This window comes from Muscardinus avellanarius (genome assembly GCF_963383645.1).
Source record: "Muscardinus avellanarius genome assembly, chromosome: 5".
Taxonomy (NCBI): Eukaryota; Metazoa; Chordata; class Mammalia; order Rodentia; family Gliridae; genus Muscardinus; species Muscardinus avellanarius.
In genome coordinates this window covers 104,613,522-104,635,803 of record NC_137790.1, presented here as the reverse complement: position 1 = coordinate 104,635,803, position 22,282 = coordinate 104,613,522, and the positions used below count along the sequence as shown (strand labels likewise).

The following is a 22,282-nucleotide window of genomic DNA, read 5'->3' as shown; positions in this document are numbered from 1 at the left end:
AGTTTTCAGGGCATGGTTCTTGACCTGATACTAAAAAAAAATCACCTTGAAACAGGCCACTGTTCTACTGACTCCATGAGTGGTCTCTGAAGTCATGCTTTGGGGTACTGCAGTTATATTTGCAATTTTGCTCTCAGATTTTAAAAGCAGGCAGGTTAGGTAGACTTGATTAGCTTCTGGCTTGCCTCATGCACACACCCAATCACTCATCAGCATGAGCCCCAGTCAGTGCTAATTTCTAAGATCTGCTGATATGTTCTGACCCATTAGTGCCAGGCAGCCTACATGGCAAGTCAACATGCTTTTGAAATGACAAAGAACAAAGACATTTTTTTAGGACGTGCTAGCAATGAGGGCAGGAGGTGCTCCTTTCCTCACCACAGCCACCCCCTCACTTACCTTGCTCTGATGGGTTGAGATCCTAGTCTGGGTCCCAAAGCACTACCATTCCCAGGAGAATTCTTTCTGGCTAATGCTGGGGATATAGAAGTTGTTCTTTGAGGCACCTGGAAAAGAAACCAGAATTCAGAAATATTTTCCATAAAAAAGCTTCCATTAGGCTACTGTCTGAAAATCCCATTCCTTCTCAAAGATTTAACAGAAGCTACAGAAACTCTCTGAAATATGGAAGAACTAGCTTTCATTCCTTAAAGAAATATTAAGTTTCCTAAGCAAAGTCAAACAAGGATCTACAGGCAAAAGGCAATGAAGCACCTTCAGTGACCTATAAGGAGGGACATTTTCATCTTAAGAACAGACTTACAGACAGATAATGCCAGTAATTTTGATTTACTGAGCTATACGTAATGTACTTCTATTGTTTGGCCAAGAGTAGTAGATACCAGAACATGTTTTAGGTGCCGTTAGCTCACTGGAAGCTGTAACAGAAAAAAAGCACCCAGATAAAGGCCAGTTCCATTTTTATCTCATATTCCAACGAAAGGACTGTGAAATCTGGTAAGAAACTGGGGTATCGGACTATAGTTTAGGACCCGAAAACATGAAGGTGAGATCAGAGGACTTACTGCAATAACTCCTGGATGTTTTCACTTCCTAATTAATTTGCAATTATTAATTAAACCCCAAGCCACTGTGCTTCGGAAGGTCAATTAGCAAACAAAATGAAAAAAAGGATTAGTACTGAATATATGGGCTCTTCAAAAAGCCTGTGTGAGCACCAATAAGACTGTGAGGTACAGCAGGAAAATGTATAATTAGCTTATTTAGAAAAAGCCTAAGGTAGAAAAGACTGGCCATTTTGGTCATTTCACCCTAAAGTTTTATCCTCAGCATTTAACTAAGGACAGATTGAATTATGACATTGTCTAGAAGAAACTTTCTTTAGATGGAACCAAAGTGTCATAATGGCAATATTATCTTCTGAATCCCTGAGATTTAGTTTTACTTTATGTTGTTAAAAATAGAAATAAATAAATTTTCTATTTTTTTTTGTCTGGAAATTTTCAATTTGTCTAGATGTCAATTCAGTTGCCAATGAAAATATCCATTTCTCTGTTTTTAATATGAATAGTAAAAGAGTCTGGAATGCTTGGGGGTAAGAGTTCTAATTCTGGATACTGGACATATACCTCCAAGTTATTCCATCTTCCTGAGTCTGAGTTCCTTTGGGGGACAAAATGATAAGTCGCAATCCAAGTCTTAGATTTGGGAAAAGGAGGAACCAAGAGAAACGTGAGCAGGGAAGGTGCTTTACCACATTCTTTATTACTAGAAAAGGTCTTGAACAGAGATGGTGATAACAACCAATGGTGATGATGATGTTGATGTTCTTGACATAACAATGACATCGACATCACCTTTGGTGGAATATCTTCTTCCTGTCGTAACCAAGAGCTCCGGTCAAACTTCTCAATGCGAGTGGGGAGAGGAGGGTTTTCAGAGGTGGGATCTGAGTTCTGGCGTGGCATCTCCACACGGTGAGAGGTCACATTCAGGGCCTCCTGAAACCCAGAGAGGCCCTTGGTAGGCTGTTCGTGCACGGACTGTGAGGCGGTCAAGGCAGGTCCTTGGGACTTTACAGCTACCAGCTGTGGGATCTAAGCACAAGCCAACATTGCAACAGTATTATTAGAAACAAACTCAGATGACCCAATCTGCTGAAGGGAAAACCAGTTTTGGGCACAATGGCTGACTACAGAGATGCCATAACTGCAGACTAAATGTGCTTTTAGCTGCTCTTTGCAATCTTTAATTTAGAGGAGTGTGTAGGGCTAAGCTAAGGGTCTGGGCAGCAAGCTAAATCATGTACTTGGGATGTCTAAGAAGTCAGGGAACAGTGTGATGATAATAATAATTTTTTAGTAAACACTTATTGACCAACAATATTTTATGAGCATTTATAATATTACAGACTTCTTCCTTCGAAACTTTGATGTTAGGGAGTGTTATTTTTCTAAGACAGGCATAATGATGTACACCTGCAATCCTGGTACCTGGGAGGCTGAGATGGGAGGATTACAGGTTCAAGGCCAGCCTCAGCAACTTAGCAAGACTCTGTTTCAAAATGAAAAATAAAAAGGGCTGAGGGCATAGCTCTGAGGTAGAATCTTTCACACCCCCACAGACCACTGAAACAAAGGAGAGGTGGTACCTGGGGATCAACAGGTCTGAGCATAGGAGGTGTCCGAGCAGGCTGAACCCCACTAATACTGAAGGACTCCGACCTGGGGGGCAGGTTGGGGTCAGATATCCTGTTAGCAACTTTGTGGGGCATGGCAGGTGAACTCTGCCGGTTGAGCCTTGACCGTTCTTCTACCTAGAAGCCAAAGAAAAAGAGACTCAATGCATAGAAGTCAATTCATTTCTCAGGAAGGATTTTCTGTTGTCCCCTGCACAGCCATTTCTTGTGTCCCTCTTGTCAATTCAAAGAGCACAAATTCTCCACTCCTGTTCTGGATCGAGAATTTGCAGAACGCTTTAAAACAATTTTGTAATCAGAAAAAGCAATATTTTAATTTTCTAACCACTAGCAATAAAAAATGCAGAACACTGAGCCATTGCCCTTTCATCACCCATTATCCTGAGTTAGCTGAGTTAGCTAAATCAGGGCCTGCTAATGGTTTATCTTGCACTGACTGGGATAATATCTGTGGATTGGTCACAAAGCCAGGGGTTGGCCAGGGAGACAGTCTGCACCCTACAGAATCAAAGGCAGCTGTGGCCGGCATCGAGACCACGCAAGGGAAAGAGAACTTAGCTCCAGGTTAACTCATGGGACTGGAGGGAGGCAGTGGGTGAAGTCGAATGCTTCACATGGCAGGAATGCGGATGTCCAGGCTCTGCTTAACAAGCATGGCCTGTCTCAAACAGAGTTCCTCCATCATTTTCTTTTTATTTCTTTTGGCTCTTTCTTTTAAAAGGTCCCTCCTTACTCCCCAGGATATACTTCCCCCTCGTTCTTTCCATTCCCAGCATGGTTTCTCTGCCTTACATCCCCCCCATTTCTCCACAGGTGAGTGAGTTTTTGCTTCCTTTCTCTTCTCTCCCTCCATCACTCTCTCCTCTCAGGTCATTTCATGTCTTTGTCATTTCCTAACTCCCAGGGCCCCTCTCAAAGCAGGTAACTGATCCCAAGCATTTACAAGAAGACCTTTTAAAAACATTTCTTTTGAGCCAGGCATGGTGGCGCATAGTAATCCTGGTACTTGGGAGTTCGGGGCCAGCCTTAGCAATTCATTGAGGCCCTTTGCAACTTAGCGAGACCCTGTTTCAAAATAAAAGAATAAAATTGGGGTGGGGGCTGGGGATGTAGCTCAGAGATAGAATGATCCTGGATTCCGTCCCTGGTACCACCATCACCACCACCACCACCACCACCACCAACAACAACAAATTGTTTGTAGTATTGGTGATGGAATCCAGGGGCAGGGTCACACTAAGTTGCTAAGGGCCTTGCTACATTGCTGAGGCTGGCCTCGAATTTCTAATGCTCCTTTTTCAGCCTTCTGAGTTCTGGGGTAACAGATATGTGCCACTGTACCCGGCTAAGGAAGACCCTTTTTAAACAGGAAAACAAAATTACCCTTAGTACATATTATAGCAGACAGACTGTTGCAGAGGAAATTTTTAATCTTTTTTTTCCTTACACTATCCCTACACTATTTATTTATTTTGAAACAGTCTTGCTAAGTTTCTGAGGCTGGCCTTCAACAGGCAATCCTACTGTCCCAGCCTCCCAAATACTGGGATTGCAGGAGTATGCCACCTCACCCGGCCCCTGTCCTGTGTTTTTTAAGCGTCGACTTGACAGTCTTGCTTCCCGAACATATCAGTGCAATCCATGTGCTGACTCTCCCATCCCAATGACCATCAGTGTGAGTGCTTAATTCTCTTTGCCGACTCAATACTCAGGTCTGTCTGCATATTTTTATGTGGCAGCTAAGAGTCTTTTTCATGTTACTGCCTGATTTGAAATAAAAATTCAAAAGTATGTTTCTTTCCCATCTTCCCGACCCCATTTTGGGTATTTTTCGAGGCAAGCTCAGTCTCATATACAGAATAAGTCCATTTTTAAACCTGTCATATTAGCCTCAAATATTTAAACATGATAAGATAAGCCACAGAACAGGAAACAGCTCCCCTGCCCCTACGGAGGGGTAATTTGAATGTCTCTTCCCCCGTCATGGCTGTGCAAGGTACATACAGTTGGTATCCAGTTGACTCTGGTTTTGAGATTCCATGATCCAGAAGTTCACCACACACCAAATAAGATTAGCTGCAAAAAGCCACAGATATAGACCAGAACATGTATACTTTGTGTGTTCATGCGTACAAAGTATTACATCAGCAATAATTACTGGGTTTTGCACTGAGCAAAAGAACAAAGGTAGCCTTGAGATAAGACTGCAAAGAGGAAAAAGCCCCACAAAGACAGTACAAGATAAAATAAAACCAAGGCATGCAATATACTGCTCCCAAACAGCAGACTCTCTGAAAAGAAAGTACATATTTCTTTGGTCAAATTAGTCAAATATAGCCATTTTCTTATTTCCGGGGAATATTGTTAATAGATAAATGACATGTACAAGCGCCCCTTACTGTCTGAATGTCAACTATCCAAACCTTTGATGTTGGAGCTCAGGAACCCAAGAGATTCAGACACGTTTCAGAAAAATACCTGGCTATCTATACTTAAGCCCTCTGTTAACCCAAATTCAGGAACCATCATATCCTTGGACCAACGATATCAAATCAGACATTGGAAGTGGTGTTTCACGGAGGAGTGTTGGCTAGTGTAAGGGACAGGCCCTTCTGAACAGCTCCATACCAGGCAAAAACCTGCCTACTGATTTATGAGAACTTATGTCTACCAACTGAGTAGGAGATAGACATGGGAGTGAGACAAAAAAAGAATATTTGTAATTATGAGTATTTTTAACTATAAAATACCCTTAGTTTTAAATACATGTTAAGTGGCAGTACATTAACAAAGAAAAAAAAAACAGTAGAAAAGCCTGTTTCAAAGACTCCTATTGAACAAAGAAATCATTTTCAAGATAAAGAATTCTTTTGGCAAATGACAGCAACAGGGCTCAGTAAAGTAAGCATCCCTGTGAGCATCCCTGTGAGCATCCCTGTGAGCATCCCTGTGAGGATCCCTGTGAGCATCCCTGCCAATAACAGGACCCTATGCCATGTGGGGACCAGAGCTGTAGAAATGAACAGAATAGAGGGTAGGATGCTGGTTTTTGTAGACAGTTAATAGGTTTGATTAACTCCTAGTAAAATCTCCTATACTACTAGTTAAAGTAAATTCTACCATTTCAGTTTTCAGCATTCTGAAATATTTGATATAAATAACAAAAACTATACTTTGAAAATTATTTCAGGATATGTCCAATGTGCTGAAATTCCTGTGTTAGCATTTGTTCAAAGAAATCTGAAAATCTAACAATGAGGCATCTGTTTTGCATCTGTTTTGTCTCAAGAATCTTGTCTTAGCCAGATGTGGTGGTACACACCTATAATCCCAGTACTTGGGAGGCTGAGACAGGAAGATCACAGGTTCAAGGCCAACCTCAGCAACTTAAAGTGACACTAATTAATTTAGTGAGACCTCATTTCAAAATAAAACATAAAAAAGGGTTGAGGGTGTAACTTAGAGGCAGAATGCCTCAGTTTAGTTCCCAATACCAAGAAGAAGAAAAAGAAAAGAAGAGAGAAAAGAATCCTGTCTTAAAGTATTTAGGAAGGTAATGCTGCCCAAGTGCTTTCCACTAGCCCTCAGCCTACTGGAGCAAGGATATCAAATCAGACATTGGAGGTGGTTCTTCACGGAGGAGTGTTGGCTAGTGTAAGGGACAGGCCCTTCTGAACAGCTCCATACCAGGCAAAAACCTGCCAACTGATTTATGAGAATTTATGTCTACCAACTGAATAGGAGATAGACATGGGAGTGAGACAAAAAAAAGAAACTGGTCCCCTTCCCTGGAATAAGGATCTGCCTCATGATACTAAAAAAATTCTAGTAGCAGAGCATCTGCTCCAATCTCCTGCTGCCAAGAAGATGTGGAATACCAGGAGAGTCACCCAAAAAGGGTGTAACATCAGGTGTAGTGTCAAGGTGCCAGACCGAAACAACAAGAAATAAATTACAGAGGATTTCCAGTTGATGAAATATCAGTGAATGCAGAGGACAAGAGGGGCAGGGATTGATCAAATTTCACTATCAAAGCAATTTTTATTCTTAAAAAATTTTTCCACCAGGAGTTGTGGTGCATGTTGCAGTACCTAGGAGGCTGAGACAGGAGGATTTCAAGTTTACAGCTATCCTTAGCAACTTAATGAGGCTATCAGCAACTTGGTGAGACCTTATTTCCCAATAAGAAATAAAATAGGTTCAAAAATGTAGCCTAGAGGTAGAAGGACCCTGGATTCCATCCCCAGTCTCTCTCTCTCTCTCTCTCTCTCTCTCTCTCTCTCTCTCTCTCTCTCTCACACACACACACACACACACACATACACACACACACACTCACACACACACACAGAGTGTTTTCAACATGTAACTAAAATAACTTACTTTAGAAACACTGTCTAAGGGATATGAGATGTATAAAAACTACACAAATATAGACAATTTGAAAGTAAATTTGTTGATTATAAGAGTCACAAAACAATTATAAAATAAATAAAAATGTTTAAATATGTAGAGAGAATGTATTTGTAAAATGTACACATTGTTTTGTACATTTGCAAACAATTTCTAGATTATAATGTTTCAATAATGAATTACCTCTTGAGAATGTCAAAACAAAATTAGAGAAGCGATTTAAAAAATGTTGGCAGTAAAATGTATTTATTATGTCATATTGTTGCATTTTAATAATATTTTGTATGATGTTGGGGGTTCATTGGGTCTACACAGGCCTTAGAAGGCCTTACTTAATTGCTGAATCAAATATAACTGTATGGAAATTTTTTCCCCCTCTGACTGAACGAAATAGTTTGTTTTCTATGTTTTACTGGCAGGAGAAAAAAAGAAAGAAGTCAATAAATAACTTCTAAGTGCTCATTAGATACTTCGACCCTGTGCTTGTAAGACTCATAAAGAGAGGAGTCATATGATTCTTTAGCAAAACCGTGAGGGCAGATGGCTGCTGAGCAACCCTTCTCTGGGGCGCCTTGGAGGACAAGGATGATGCTCATTCACACAGAAGGCTTCAAATGCCGTCGTGTTTAAAGATAAGGGCCTGGGCCACCCTTCCAAGATCTACTTTCCACCAGTATTTCAGATAAAAGTGCACAGAATCCGTGTTTATGCAGCACATAACTTAAAAGTAATGAAGCAAATCCTTAGTCAAAGGAGATGGGAGATAAAAACTGCTTCTCTATCACTGAAAAGGAAATGAAGATGCATGGGAACTGGTCATGTGAAACCTGAACAACGGCAAAATATTTACTTCTTGTGGCTGCAGCGGTCATGCCAAGGAAACACGAAAAGGTTGAGTAGTCTATTTTATTTGCATTTGCACAGTGCCTACTGTTTAAGTGGCGCGCGCGCGCGCGCACACACACACACACACACACACACACACACACCATTGCCTGAGATCCTCCTGACTGTGAAGAAGGAAGGCAGACAAGAAAGCTGCACCTCAGCTTTGGCCTTGTGACCAGGGAATGGAAGACCTTCGACTCAAAACAACTCCTGCTTATTCATTCCCAGGTTTCTTTTATGTTAAGTCTTGAGAAGCATAAGCAGAAACTGAGGACGGTAGGGACAGAGCTGTAAACTCTCTAAATGGTAATTTGGCAACTTCATATATAAGGTAACTTCTATAAGAATAAATTAAAAAAAAAAACCTATCAGTGTAGAGAAGAGAAAGCAGAGAAGAGGTCCAATAGGCTGATGAGAAATAAAGAGATATCTTGGCCCTGATTGGTCTATTTTTTGCCAAATAAAACTACAGCCAGATGACTGGTATATATCACAGAGAGAACACGATGGAGTGTAAAAACTTTTAAGATACAATCTCATGCAACACTCGTGTCAACCGAGCATTTTGTCACTGGTGTGTGTTGAAGCATATGGGATGGGAAGGGGGTTCCACAGAGTTACTGTGAGGCCCAGAAAACTACTTGCCATTCATTTTATTTTTTTACTTTTATTTTTATTTTTGTGGTACTGGGGATGGAACCCAGGGGCATACAACCTCCGAGCTACATCATTTTTTTTTGTATTTAGCCTTTTTATTTCTTAGTCTTTTATTTTTTGAAACAGGGTCTCACTGAGTTGTGAAGGGCCTTGCTAAGTAGCTGAGGCTGTCTGCAAACCTTGATCCTCTGGTCTCTGCTTCCCAAATGCTGGGATTACAAAAGCATGTGCCACTATGCCTGGCTATGTCATTCATTTTCTGTCAATTAACAAGAGAATTTGATCCACTTTTGGGATGATAGAGATTCATTTTTCTTTTCTTAAGTAGAAAAGAGGAAAAAAGGAATCTTAAGTAGAAAAAAAAAGGAATATCTATCATCCCAAAAGTGGATCAAGTTCTCTTGATGATTGATAGAACATTATACTGATGTTTTCACAGAGAAAATCTAAATCCTATTCCAACCCAGAAATGGCAGAGAATACAAAGTGAGGAATATGCCCCTCATTCATTTATGCAGAGACATCAATGTTCCTTTCTGGCTGAAATCTGAAAATCAAAGCCAATGTGACATTCAAGACAAACGGAATACTCAGGAAACAGGGGGCAGGAAGAGGTCAAGGAGATCTGTAAATGATCAAGCATTTCCATTAGTTATTGTTGCACCCAACAAATTGATGGTGAAGGCAGTGAGAAATGCCATGATCACTTCCATTTTAAAAAATGAAGAAATAAAAATATAAAAGGATGAAACATTACAACATTACATGATTAATGAAAAGTTGTTGATTTGGAAAGAGGAAGAGAAGTGGATGGGAGAGTCATCAAAGATGGAAAAAACACCTTGACAAGAAAGTATAGAGCTGAGTTCAAAAACAATGCTGGAGCTGGTTTCAGAAGAGGCTGTAATGTGGAGAAGACAGATAAGTGGTCTCTTCCTTGGTACATGGACCAAAAACATACATACCCTAAATCACCTAGCTCTGCTTGGTGAGGATGGTTTCAAATTTATGTCCTGACAGAGATGCATTTAAAAAATAAAAATGGCACCTTTTATTCTATGTTGAGCGTTTTACGCAGGTTTTCTTATCAGTTGATAGTTAAGACACTGACAAGCTATACATGTTTCTTATATCTAAAGTCTGGAAACACGTGTTACTACTTTGAGCCCCATGTTCTTTCCAAGTATATAAAAAGATATTTGTAAATAATGTTTTGGATGAAAAGTATTTGTACTGCTAGTGATGATCACTAAAGATCAAGACGATGAGGGTCCTCACACTCATTCTGCTTTAAATTTATTAATTTTTAAACACTCACATATTGTGGGTGCTTAAAAATGATGAATCAAACAAAAGGAGAAAATTATTTGCTCTTATTTGTATACTAGCTGCTCTAACCCCAAATTTAGCATGGTCACTCTTTTTACTATCTGAATAGCTTATTTCTTCCAAAATATGATCACCCCTCTTAGGACTCAGGAGTCTTCTCATGACTGGACTAATGATTAGTTGGAAGCTGGATGATGTTACCCACACCCAGGAGGACAGGGCTAAATATGAAATTGCCAAAGAATTCCACAATTGTCTGGAAGTGCATGAAGCCCAAAGAAAGAGTACCAGAGGTTGGAAGGCCAGGGACCTTGGAAGACATCACCCACCAGAGGTGGCCCAGACTTAAGGTGGCCAGGGACCCGCACATCAGGAGTGCTTGCAGACACAGCCATGCTTGTTGCTCCTAGGTGTCTTTTACTGCTAGGAGCCTGGCCAGGAAGCAGAAGGCAGTTAGGATGTCTACCAAATGGTCTTGGTGACATCTGCACAGATCTGCCCCCAGGAACACCTGGGCTTTGGAAAACTCGGGAACTGTGAACTCGGTCTGAATAGAGAGGATAGGCCAGAGGATTTAATGACGAGGACAAATAGCACCCAGAAAACAATGAAGCCAAAGTAAACAAGTTCAAATCAGAACAGGCTGGGTATAGGCTAAAGGAAGGGAGTGAAAACTGGTTCACACAATCCCTCCTCTTCTGGTACATTTGTGCATGTGGGAGCTGCCTTGGGAAAAGGAGATATTCTGGGTTGCTTTGTGAGGAGGAATCACAGTCTTCTCCGGCAGGATCTGCAGGTGTCCCTTTCCTAAACTCATGTTTGGGGCTGGGAACACTGAAGGCCAGGTGGTCACGCAGCAAGGAGAGGTCACTTAGTGACGCGGCACTTCTGAGAAGACTTGAGGCACCAGTAAAGACATAGGAATTCATGCCACTCCTGCTCCGAGGTCCATGAGAGTCTCTAAGGACCTCCTTATTTTCTCTAGTGGGCAACTGGGGAATTGCCACTTTGGAGATGTTGGGAGAGGATGCACAAATGGCCTTACAGCCCAACTGTAGAGGTGCACCACATCTTTGGGAGAGGGATGGCCTTGGCAATCTCACTATGGTCCTTGAGGTTTCCTGAGGTTTCGGTTGTTCTTCTAAACCAAGTCCATCAGAACAAGTTGGTCCACCTTTCTTCTGTGAGTGATGCTCCAACAGGAGTCTTGACCTGGCCTTGTTCATTCCTGCGCTTGCTCTTGAGGTTGGCTTTGTAGACGCCAGTTCTTCTGCCTTCTGAACCCCTGCCATGGTCAGGCCCTGTGGGTCTGGCCTAGCTGATGATGTCGACCTGGCATGGCTAGAAAATGGTTTAGCAGTGGAGGAAGATGGCACACCTCTGCCGGTCGGGAAGCATGTCAGCTGCTGCTTAACGGAACAGTGATTCTGCTTAGCTGGAAGAACAGGTGGGTTATTAAGGGGTCCTTGCTGTACCTGGGAGTAGGATCACAAAATTGAATTACCGATCTAAGACAAAGAGGTAGATGTTATAGACAGAGGTAAATAGAGATCATGTTTATAGACCATACGGGAAAGTGATAAAAATGTTCTTCACATCAAGTCAAAACAATTTTCTCTATAGACTTAATTTTTAAAGGTTGTAATAAAAAGTATTTTCATTATAAATAGCACATGGTAGTAAAACAGTATTTAAACAATATATTAAAGTACAAAAAGAGCTGGACATGTGGTGCATGTTTGTAATCCCAGTACTTGGGAGACTAAGACAGGAGGATCACAGGTTCGAGGCCAGCCTCAGCTCCTTAGTGAGGCCCTCTGCAACTTAGTGAGACCCTGTTTCAAAATAAAGAATAAAAAATAGGGCTGGGGATGTATCTCAGAGGTAGAATGCCCCTGGATTAAATCCCTTGTACCATCAAAAAAAAAAAAAAGGTTTGAAAAAAAAATCAAATTTTTGAGACCCACTTCCCATTAAGCGCCATCATCAACATCAGGACATTTCAAGCATTTTTTGTACATATTAAGATGGGATAAAAAAACAAAAAAGGAAGAAGTGTTTTTATAAAAGTAAGCTCCTATGTCAGGAATATGTATCTGCTAAAATGGGGTCTAAATAAAAAATGTTGTAGCTATAAACACCTAAAGGAGCTAAGTAAAAATATAACACCAAACACCCTTTTACAAGTTTTTCTATGCTCACAAGAAAATAAAAGAATTGGTAGCCGGGCGCACACTTGTAATCCCTGAGCTTGGGAGGCGGAGACAGGAGGATCGCACAGGTTCGAAGCCAGCCCCGCTGGCTTAAGTGACCCTGTTTCCAAATAAAAAGTAGAAAATAGGTCTGGGAGTGTAGCCCGGAGGTAGAAGGGTTTCCAGGAACCCCAGTACCACCAAAAAAAAAAAAAAAATAATAATAATAATTTGAAGGTGCCACAAATAATGACAGATCCGAACACTAGGTGTCACCTCCATGAGGTGACACAGGGACTCCCTGGAAGGGTGACTGATCTTGGCTGGAATTACCATTTTTGATTATTATTTGCTTTACCCATCCAAATGGCTTTTAATTTGATTTTTAGGTAGCTCATCACAACCAAGTTCCTGAAAATCCTTCCTAAATATTTGAGAAATCCAAGCTATCTCTGGCTTTGAGAGTGCGCACTGCAAATCCAGTTGAAGTCTGGGTGTGCCCGCCTGTGTTGCAGTGAACAAAACAACGCTTCTGACAACGCCTAAGACCGGGGACAGGGTCCAGGTATGGACTGGAAGTGATTCTGTCTAGGATCCTCCAGGTCCTAAATCCCATTCTTCCAAGGAAAAGTCACTAGAAGTCCTCATGCTGCTAGTTCATTAGATGTGAATATGGAAAAGGGTTCTTCTACTTCCTGTCTTTACTTAAAATCCACTATACCCACAAAGACACACACAAAAAGAAGGTGGAGTGAGGTGCCTTGCCACGTCACAGAATTGATGTTACAGTTCTTCTAAAGGCAAAGCATGTGCCTATGATCTTTCAACTCCACAATGCTAATTTTGTATAAAAGGAGAAGCCTGGCGTGGTGGCGCACGCTTGTAATCCCAGCATTCAGGAGGCGAAGACCGGAGGATCGCAGTTCGCCGACTGCCTCAGCTACTTAGCAAGGCCCTTTGCAACTCAGTGAGACCCTGTTTCAAATATAAAGAGACTAAAAAATAGGGCTGAAGGTGTAGCTCAGTGGTACAATGCCCCTGGGTTCCATCCCCCATACCGCAAAATAAATAAATAAATAAATAAATAAATAAATAAATAAATAAAAGGAGAGCTCTCCATTTCTCCTGGGCGAACTCAGGTGGGTGTGGGCACCTGGCTCCTTACCTCCTTGGCCCATGCTGGCTTCTCGCTGGGGCTCATCCCTTCCTTGTAATGGTAAAGTGGCTTCTTCTCCATGGGCCTCTGCTCCTGCCGCTGATGCTGAAGGGAAACCAAGTAGTCTCTCTCTTGCTTTAGCTGTCGCTGCAGTCTTTCTGCCTGTCTCTGCTCTTCCAGTTGTTTGCGCTTATATTCCTGCTCAGATCAGGAAAGACGAGGGAAGAAAGAGCCAAATTACTACAGGTAAACCACTGGGCAGGAGCTGTGACGCATGCAAGGGGCGCGAGATGACAGCGAGGAGCGACATACTAGTAGACTTACGTACTAAGAGAACTACAGGAGAATGTCAGGGTGTGCGTGGGAACGAGCTCCAGATTTGTGTTAGTATCCACACGAGAACGCACCACTGAATGAACACACTATTGCTTTAATGGCCGTCCCTACAGAACACCACTACTAGCAAAATGACTCGTCCCTGATGAATTGCAACCAAGAAAATGGCAATGATGAAGACATTCAGATGGCCAGCACACATTCCCTGCACAGAGCCATCTACTCCTTAATTTAGTAATGAAATCATTCAAACATACATAATTAAAAGTCTGCAACTAAACAAACAGCCAGGGAGAGCACCTCAATCATCTTTTGTTTAATAAAACTTGGACCCACAAAGGTCATTAGCAAACTCATGTATGGGCTGAGAAATATGAGAATGCCACTGGATAAAAAGTTCCGTTTAAAAAAAAAGGTACAGCAAGAAGCCCATTTGGAGAGCAATGCAATAATAATAAAAAAAGCACTTCAAGTGGACGCCGCATGAGCAGGGAACACAAAATGTTCCCATCGTAAGGGTAAAACTAATAGTCTGCAAATGAAATATGACTGCAGAGCTGAGTGGGTTCTTCTGGAAAAGGTGCATTTGCTGTGATTGTATTCCAGCATGGTGCAAATGGCCTTAAAATTACTCTGCAATAAACACAGTGGGTCTCAAGGGCAGTCTGAACTTATAATAAGGGTGGATTCATGTTAAAATTTCACAAATAGATGAAGTTAATAAAGAATGCATAATGATTGTATTATATGTATTAGGACTTGGGAAATTGGGTCAGGAAATGCACTAAGTTTCTATGAGATTGTCAGGTCTAGGAGGCTTGGAGGACCCCCTTTTTGGACTGGCATGTTAGGGGGAGGACACACACATGCGCACACATGCAGAGGAGAAACACCAAGCAGGGCAGCAGGCGTGTGGCGTTCCCATTACCAGAAGTAGAGCTTGTTCATGCAGTAGCTGCTGCTGCAAGATCTCTAACTGTCTTTGTTCCTCCTCTAACTGTCTCCTGATGTATTCCTGGAGAGGCAGGCAGCAGAGTATTTGGAGGAAAGAGAGAGAGAGAGAGAGAAAGAGAGAGAAAGAACCAGTAATTTCAAAGGTGACAAGAGCTGCAGAGTAAAGTGCAGAAGGAAGGAGGGAAAAAATACCCGACACCTCCTCACCAAATAGGAAGAGTATCCACACCCGAGCCAAAGTGTTTCAGTGTAATCAGAAGCACAGTCCTCTGCTTGCAACAGCTGACCGAGATGGCACCCATTTTACTGTTTCTATTTGGTTTTAATAATCCCAGCTACATTTTAAAGCTTTTCATTACAGGTGCCTCTCTTTACCTGGAATTACCAATGCTATAAAAAGTTCGAAGCCCCTGTGCAAGCAGCAGGAGAAAACAACGGTGGAAAGCCAGCATATGCTGCCTTTGCAGTGGAACCATCCTGCAGTGCCATTTGCTGTCAGAACCAGAGTCTAGCAGGGGAAGAGGGGCCTGCGTCAGCTACGCAACTGCGGAGCCCAGGGGCTGCGTGCCGGAAAGGCTCCTCTGCAGTGATGGGAGAGCAGGACTAGTCTCAGTTTTCAGGCTTCAGTGCTACCTTCAGGTTCCTGGGCTGGGATCTGGGCTTGCCCGGGATTCCGGCCTGAGCAGGAGGCATGGTAGAATGGATGGGTGTAACCAAGGTTGTGCTTTTGACTTTTGGGATAGGTGACAATAGTTGCTGGAACAAGAATAAAAACCTCAAATGTGCAGTCCTAGGAGAAGGTGACCCACCTTGCAGAGACCCTGGTGCCGGGCCACGAGTGGGGGCCCCCCCACCCTGCACGGTACCTGTTCATGCTCCGCCCGCCTCCTCTCCTCCTCCCGGCGCATCTGCTCCTCGTAGTGCCGGCGCTGCTCTCTCTCCTGCTGCTTGCGCAGCTCCTTCTCTCGCCTCTGTTGCTGTGGGGTGACAAGAGACAACCTGATGGCAGTGGGCACTGGCTGGGAAGAGGCATTAAGAATCCAGCAGGGAGCGGTGCCAGCCTATGGACACAAGCTCTGCAGGAAGGATGCCTGGCCGCGCTGGGACTCTGTCTCCTGAGCTGTTGGGGCACACGAGAGGGGGAGGGGTGTGGGGAGCATCCTGCCACTTGCCATCCAAGTGGACTCTCACCACAAAGCTCCTGCTGACGTGCTCTCCCAGTGGCAGGGGTGGTTTCAAATCAGGGGTAGGATATGGCAATGCGAGTATACTACGTGTTACATATCATCCAACTGCTTCTGAGACTACTTTGCCACGCTGTCATTCAATCTTAAGCCCTGCAACACAAACGTTTCGTGGAGAATGGAGGAACCAGAGAAGTGAAGTGATGCCCTTCACGGCCACACGAGAATCAGGGGCTGAAGGTCAAGAGGACTTGCTGACTTCCACCCGGGACACTGCCATTTCTCATATGCTACTTTGACTGTTTTCTGGAGTGTTCCTTTGTAAGTGTCAGCTTCTATTCCTGCTCAAATAAGACCCTTGGGCTTAGGAACCCTTATCATGATCATCACTTCAATCACCATGCCCCTGACACTGGACAGTGTGATAAGCACCTGACCTGTTTTTATCTTATTTAATCTTCACAAGCCGTCTATTATCATTCCATTTTATTTAAAGAAAACTGAGGCCTGAGGAGATTAAGTAATTGTTCAAAGTCCTGTTCAAGTTCAAGGTCGTGCTCAGTACGTGATGGAAATTGATATTTAAGCATGTGATGTGCTGGGCGTGGTGGCACACACTTGTAATCCCAGCATTTGGGAGGCTGAGACAGGAGAATCACGGTTTGTGGACAGCCGTTGTCCACAGCTACACGGTTGTGGACAGCTACTTAGTGAGGCCCTTTGCAACTCAGTGACACCATTTCAAAATAAAAAATAAAAAAGCAGGCTGGGGGTGTAGCTCAGAGGTAGGATGCCCCTGGGTTCCATTCCAAGAACCGCACACACACAAAAAAACCACATGATGTGATTCTGGCATCTAAGTTCAGTCTTACAATAAATTAAGGTGGGGAGGAAAATATCACAAGTTCATCTGGCCTTTATAGCATTCTCGGAAAAGAGAACATTTTTAGAAAAAATCTAGAACTAAGTAAGCCACATGGCTGCAGAAGCTAGTGGTTCTCAAGTAGGGGAAGAATTATTACTCCATTTCTGGAGCATGTGAGGCTATGGGGGGCACAGGAAGTTTTATTTTTTGGTTGTCCCAATGTCTGGGGAATATGACTGGCTTAGTACAAAAGCCAAAAATGCCCCAAATCTTGCCATGCACAGGCTCATCACACAACACAGAATTTTCCTATATATTTTGGCTTGGGTCTCTGGAATGTACCCAAAAGCTCATGGGTTGAAAGTATGCCCCCAGGTTGTGCATGGCTGGAAGAGCTGTGTCACTGGGGATTATCCACGTCCCCAGCCTCCTCTAGCTCTCTCTGCTTCTGGTCTTCAAGCATTCTTTCTCTGCCATGCATCATATGGCCATGGTTTCTGCCTTGAAACCAGCTGACCAGGGCTGAATTCCCTAAAACTGTGAGCCAAATAAAGCTTTCTGCCTCTAAGATGTGCTTGTCAGGTATTTTGGTCACAGCAATGAAAAAGCTGACCAGAACCATACAATATGTCCATAGCACCCATTCTGAGAAAGTCTGCAGGATACAACTTTGTGTCATATCCTTGTCCTGGCACTGGGATTTCTTTTTCCTCAAAAACAAGCTTCAGAAGAACAGAGCAGGGGACCCATTACCTTGTAACCTTCTCAACAACACTTCATTGCACAGCGGAGGAAGCCTTAGTTTCCAAAAAGAATGGACTGTGACTATAGCACACTGACAGGCACACTTTACACAACCAAGAAAAGAGCTTTTGTACAAAAGCTTTGTTTCTGCCTGAGCTAAACCGACCTCCTATATTCGAGAAGCCAGGAAGCCCCCATGGAAGCCTTCTTGTCATAACTCCCTCTGCAGTTCTCCATATCCAGTCTTTTCCAATAGCCCCTGCATTCTGGGAGATAAGTGGTATCATTTGAGACTCAGCATCTATCATTTCCAGATAACAAGTACTTGTCTGTTCTAGATTGTGGGCAACGGGAGGCACCAGAGGGCTTCAGGCAGCCAAATGACAGGTTTGGACTTGCATTTTCAAAAGGCCCCAACAACCATGAGACGGGCAAGACTGAATGCTGAAAAGCAGTGTGAGCCTTTCTGTGGGTCTAGGCATGAAATGATGGGCCCTGATGGCATAAGAAAGGCAGGCCATGAGAACACCCGCTCATGATGGAGGCGCAGTCAAAAGTGAGAAAGACTGAAAACTACTCAGAAATCCAGCCACTCTGACAGAACCAGAATGGATGCCAACTTAGAAGTAGAAATTAGAAATGCGGCAAGATAAAGTAGAGGGACTAGTGATGCTGGGGCGTGTGCATGAGTGGGTGGAGCCTGTGCCTCCGGGGGCATGCGGGATGAAGAAACAGAGAAGAACCAGAAATCAGGGCCCAGACAAGCAATGATTTGTTTTACTGAAAAATAATACAGGAGGACACGAGAAGAAAACATCATCCTAGGAACGGACTGAATAATTTGGATTACAGCCTCAAAACAGAGATGTTTCCAACACTCAACTAACGTAAATCAGTGCCAGCCCAGAGAATAAAATAATTATGTGTACAGATCTGGCTCCTGGCAGGAAATAGCTCTAATTTAGTTAACATTTCAAGTTTTTCTACTCTAACCACTGGTCTCTTTCTTAGAGAAAAAAAATAATTAGGCCTTTTGAAGATTTAGCTGATTTTTATGTGAAAGATTTGTACATTTTCAACCCCTCTGCCAGGAATCAATACTGTTTTATAATTACATGCCACTCAGGCCCCAGTGCAAGGTGTATGTGGTATTGATTGCAACTCAAGAGGGCCTGGCTTCCCAAGTACTCTGTAGTTTCTGAGGAAGACACTGAGAAGTGGCTAATAATTAATAATGATCTCACTCTGATCAGCCATAGCAAATACATGGAGGCATCTGCTAGGGCTTTGGCTCCTGTGGTGAAGTTGGAAAAATAAATTATTTCCCCAGCCTTCCAAGGGCACCCTGCCAATTTCCAGCTTCTCAGTCTCAAAGTTGATGGCTTTCTTGGAAAGATGCTTGTTCCCTCTCCTAGCAGGCACGGGGCTCTTATAGGGACATATCAAAACACCTCGAGGAAAGACCAAGGCCCTGGCCTCACTGGATGCCTTTATAAAGCACTCATGACTCGCTAGAAGCTGCTCTCTGAGAACAAGGCCCATCCATGACTCCCTCCACCTCTCAGGCAGGACCTAGCACTCAGGAGGTACACATTAAACTATGTTGAACCGGACAGAGTAAGAAATTTGGGGCAAAAGAAGACAGGCAGTATCCTCTCACATTTTTGTGGCATTTTCCCTCCTATCAATACCTGAGTATATATCACATTGTACCATACAGCATGTTTTTCTGAGTATGTCTCAGCAACTTTGCAATCTTGACTTGAAAGCTCTTTGTGGGTCTCTATTCCATTCCAGTTTTCATCTGCTGTTTCTCTCACACAGAGCCCAGCACCACACCTTTGCCCTTCTGTGCCCTTCTTAGACAGCCCATCCAGGCCAGAACATCCTTGTACGTCGAGCACATACATGGCTTGAGAATGTTCTTCCTCAAACAGTGCGTTCTACAAACAGCACTGGCATGATACCTATTTGCCATCTTAGAGAAAGAAAATAAAATGAGGGGAAAAGGGGCTAGGCTGGAAGGAATGGGAAAGGGTAGATGCAAATAGTATTTTTAGATTATATTCAAATATACAAAACAATTATAGTGGTCCTGCTGTCAAAAAGAATGGCTTCAACCAACCACTCTACAACTTTTGGCAGACATTCCACCCATGTTGAATGGCCTGGAGGTATATATTCATTTCTTATCTTCTTGGAGGCGCTGTCAAAAGTTATATCACTTAAAATTAGACATTTGGTGGGCTCTTAGATCTTACATTTTTTTCCTGGTTGGGGGATGATTGGCAGCAACCACTCTGTAAGTTTTCCAGGCTAAAATTAGTGTTGCCTTACTCTGTGAGACAGGTCAGTAGGGTTTTCACATGCCTTCTTTCTTCTGTTGCTACTCACCAAGAATGAACTTTGGGGATTAGTTATGATACACCCATGGAAGGTCCCCTTGGGATACCTCCAGGTAGAGGTTGTGTAGTTATATCTTTAAGTGAATTGGGTAATTTTTTTTTTGAGGGGGAGCATTCTAGGGATTGAACCCAGAGGCATTCTGCCTCTGGGCTACACCTCCATCCAGAATTTATTTTTTATTGTAAAACAGAGTGTTCCTGTGTTGCTAAGGCTAGCCTTGAACTTGTGATACTCCTGTCTCAGCTTCCCAAGTACTAGGATTACAGGAAGCCACCACCCATGTGCCCAGTTAGCTAATTTTAATGAGGACATATTAATCCTCATTAAATTATTTAATGAGGACATATTAATCCTCATAATATTAAAAGTAATATTACATACATCACATTTCCCACCATATGAGTTCAGAGGCAACATATACATTGGAAAATTAATATCTCATTGTTACACTAAAGGAGGTAAGTAAGTTACAAAACTAAGATCACTTGGGAAAAGAACAGTTGATTGAAAATAGTAATACTAGATTCTGGTTCTTTACAACCACTGATACAAACACCAAAGACCACATAGTGGTGCTCTCTATAAATATTTAATAAATGAGTGAATGCTATATGACCCTGAATAAGTCATCTTTGTCCAAACTTTCAATGGGGGGGGATTAGGTAGTCTCATAAATGCATGTATTCTAAATTTGAGGCAAGGAGATGCTACCCCTTACAGAACAAAAATTGCACAATTTAGAACAAAAAGTGAGAATTCTGGGTTGCCCTTGGAGAGCTCCTCTTGCTCTTCATCCTGGGTGATGTGGTAATAGGGGACCCCACTGTGACGGTGGACAACCTGGGTTGGTCTCCAGAGGAGAGGAAAACAGCTGGCTCAGGGTCAAGTCAGACTCCTTGGGAAGTACCTCAAACCAACCTTTAGCAAGGGGCTGTGTTCAAAGGCATGCGGAATGCAAGAGCCTGTGTGTTCTTTTGAAGGGACTGCACATCACATGCCCCTCACTTCAAATAGGACTGTTCTGTGCAAGCTTCCCAGGAGCTATACTTGTGACAGAAGGTATTCAAATTTCTAGGCCTTCCATCTATCCATCCAACAGTTGCTAAAATATCCATTTGGAAAGACCATTGTCAACCAACCACTGCAGGGCCAGGCAGTGGTTGGTTTGCCTGGCAACTAACACTGAGACTCCAAATCTTCATCACAGAAAGGGCACAGGATTATGACGCAGTTGGGCAGTTCTGAATTTATCACATAGCAACATAGCAAAATTAACAAAATGAATGAGAATCATTAACAAAAAGTGTGATTATGTAGCGCTTGCTGCGATGCCACACGTGGGTCTAAGCTTTACTCCTATGAATTCATCTAATCCTTGGCAGGTACTGCTGTCAGTGCTCCCATTTGACAGGAAAGGAAACCAAGGCCCACTCAGGCCTGTACCTTGCCCAAGTCCACTCGGCTGGTAAGGACATATGCACCTTGCCTGGTTCTGTTGTGCTCCCTCTGTGGATTTGAAACAAGTAGCTTGGGGAGTCTGCATATGCAAAGTGAAAGATGCTGCCACATGCTTCCTCAAGCTGCCATTTTCTCCTCTTTCTGTCTTTGCTGTTTCCTTTCTTTTTTTTTTTTCTTTTTTTTCTTCTTCACAGAAACAGTAATCAGAGTACATGGAGAAAGCTAGACTGGTGGGATATACTTCATTCCTTTCTTTCTACATCTACTTTAATTAGCTGCCTAAATGAAGCCTTTTCTTTGCATTCCCAGGGAAATGTTTGATCAGCAGGCAGTCACCCCCGCCCCCCAAGCTAGTAACTGTCAAGTACACATGTGCAGGGTATGAACAAGCTGAGTCTCAGGCAGGCTCAATGAAGAATTCTGGCCCTGCCTTTTCTATAGATGCCAGCTATTGTGATTATTCAGAAGGTTCTTATTATTTCTGAGCCTCAGTTTCCCCAAGGAAAGCAGCTATGCGGGTTTGTCTGGCATAAAAGATAAAAAAATGTCCCAATGGTTCTCATGAGTACCAATAACTCTGTAGGTGAGTGTAAAAGTCAAGGCCAAGTGAAACCCTCAGACTCCTTCTGTCACGATTCTGAAGGCTTAGTATGAGACCCAGTTAGATCTGGATTGTTCCCCAAAGGCTCATGTGTTAAAGGCCTGGTCCCCAGTTAGGGGTACTATTGGGAGGTGGTAAAAACTTTAGAAGGTGGGGCCTAGTTGGCAGGAGTAGGTCAGTGGAAGCATGGCCCGAAATGTATATGAGACTTCAGCATCTTTCTTTTCTTTTTTTGCTTCCTGACCTCTCTGAGAAGAGCAAGTCTGTTCCACCACACCCTTTCCACCAGGTTCACAGTAATGGAGCCAGTTGACTATGGACTGAAACTCTGAACTTGTGAGCCAAAACAAACTCTTCCTTTTTTAAGTTGTTTTTCTCTGGTATTTTGTCATAGTAACAGAAAGTTTACTAATACAGAAACCCAATCTAGTCCTAGGAAA

General features: G+C 42.9%; 1 protein-coding gene across 8 annotated transcripts in view; it reads right to left on the bottom strand.

Moving 5' to 3' along the window:
* The window catches only part of TNIK (TRAF2 and NCK interacting kinase), a gene marked incomplete at both ends in the record, with an annotated part of 420,471 nt that overhangs the window by 59,895 nt on the left and 338,294 nt on the right, over positions 1-22,282 (bottom strand). For 2 of the 8 annotated variants that reach the window (XM_080695833.1, XM_080695834.1), the window contains 6 exons: positions 400-506; positions 1,818-2,057; positions 2,612-2,776; positions 13,304-13,492; positions 14,559-14,645; positions 15,451-15,561. In XM_080695833.1, the coding sequence (XP_080551959.1) occupies positions 400-506; positions 1,818-2,057; positions 2,612-2,776; positions 13,304-13,492; positions 14,559-14,645; positions 15,451-15,561 (899 nt within the window). The remainder of the gene's footprint in view (positions 1-399; positions 507-1,817; positions 2,058-2,611; positions 2,777-13,303; positions 13,493-14,558; positions 14,646-15,450; positions 15,562-22,282) is intronic. The other 6 variants (XM_080695837.1, XM_080695838.1, XM_080695835.1 and 3 more) reach the window with 3 other exon arrangements.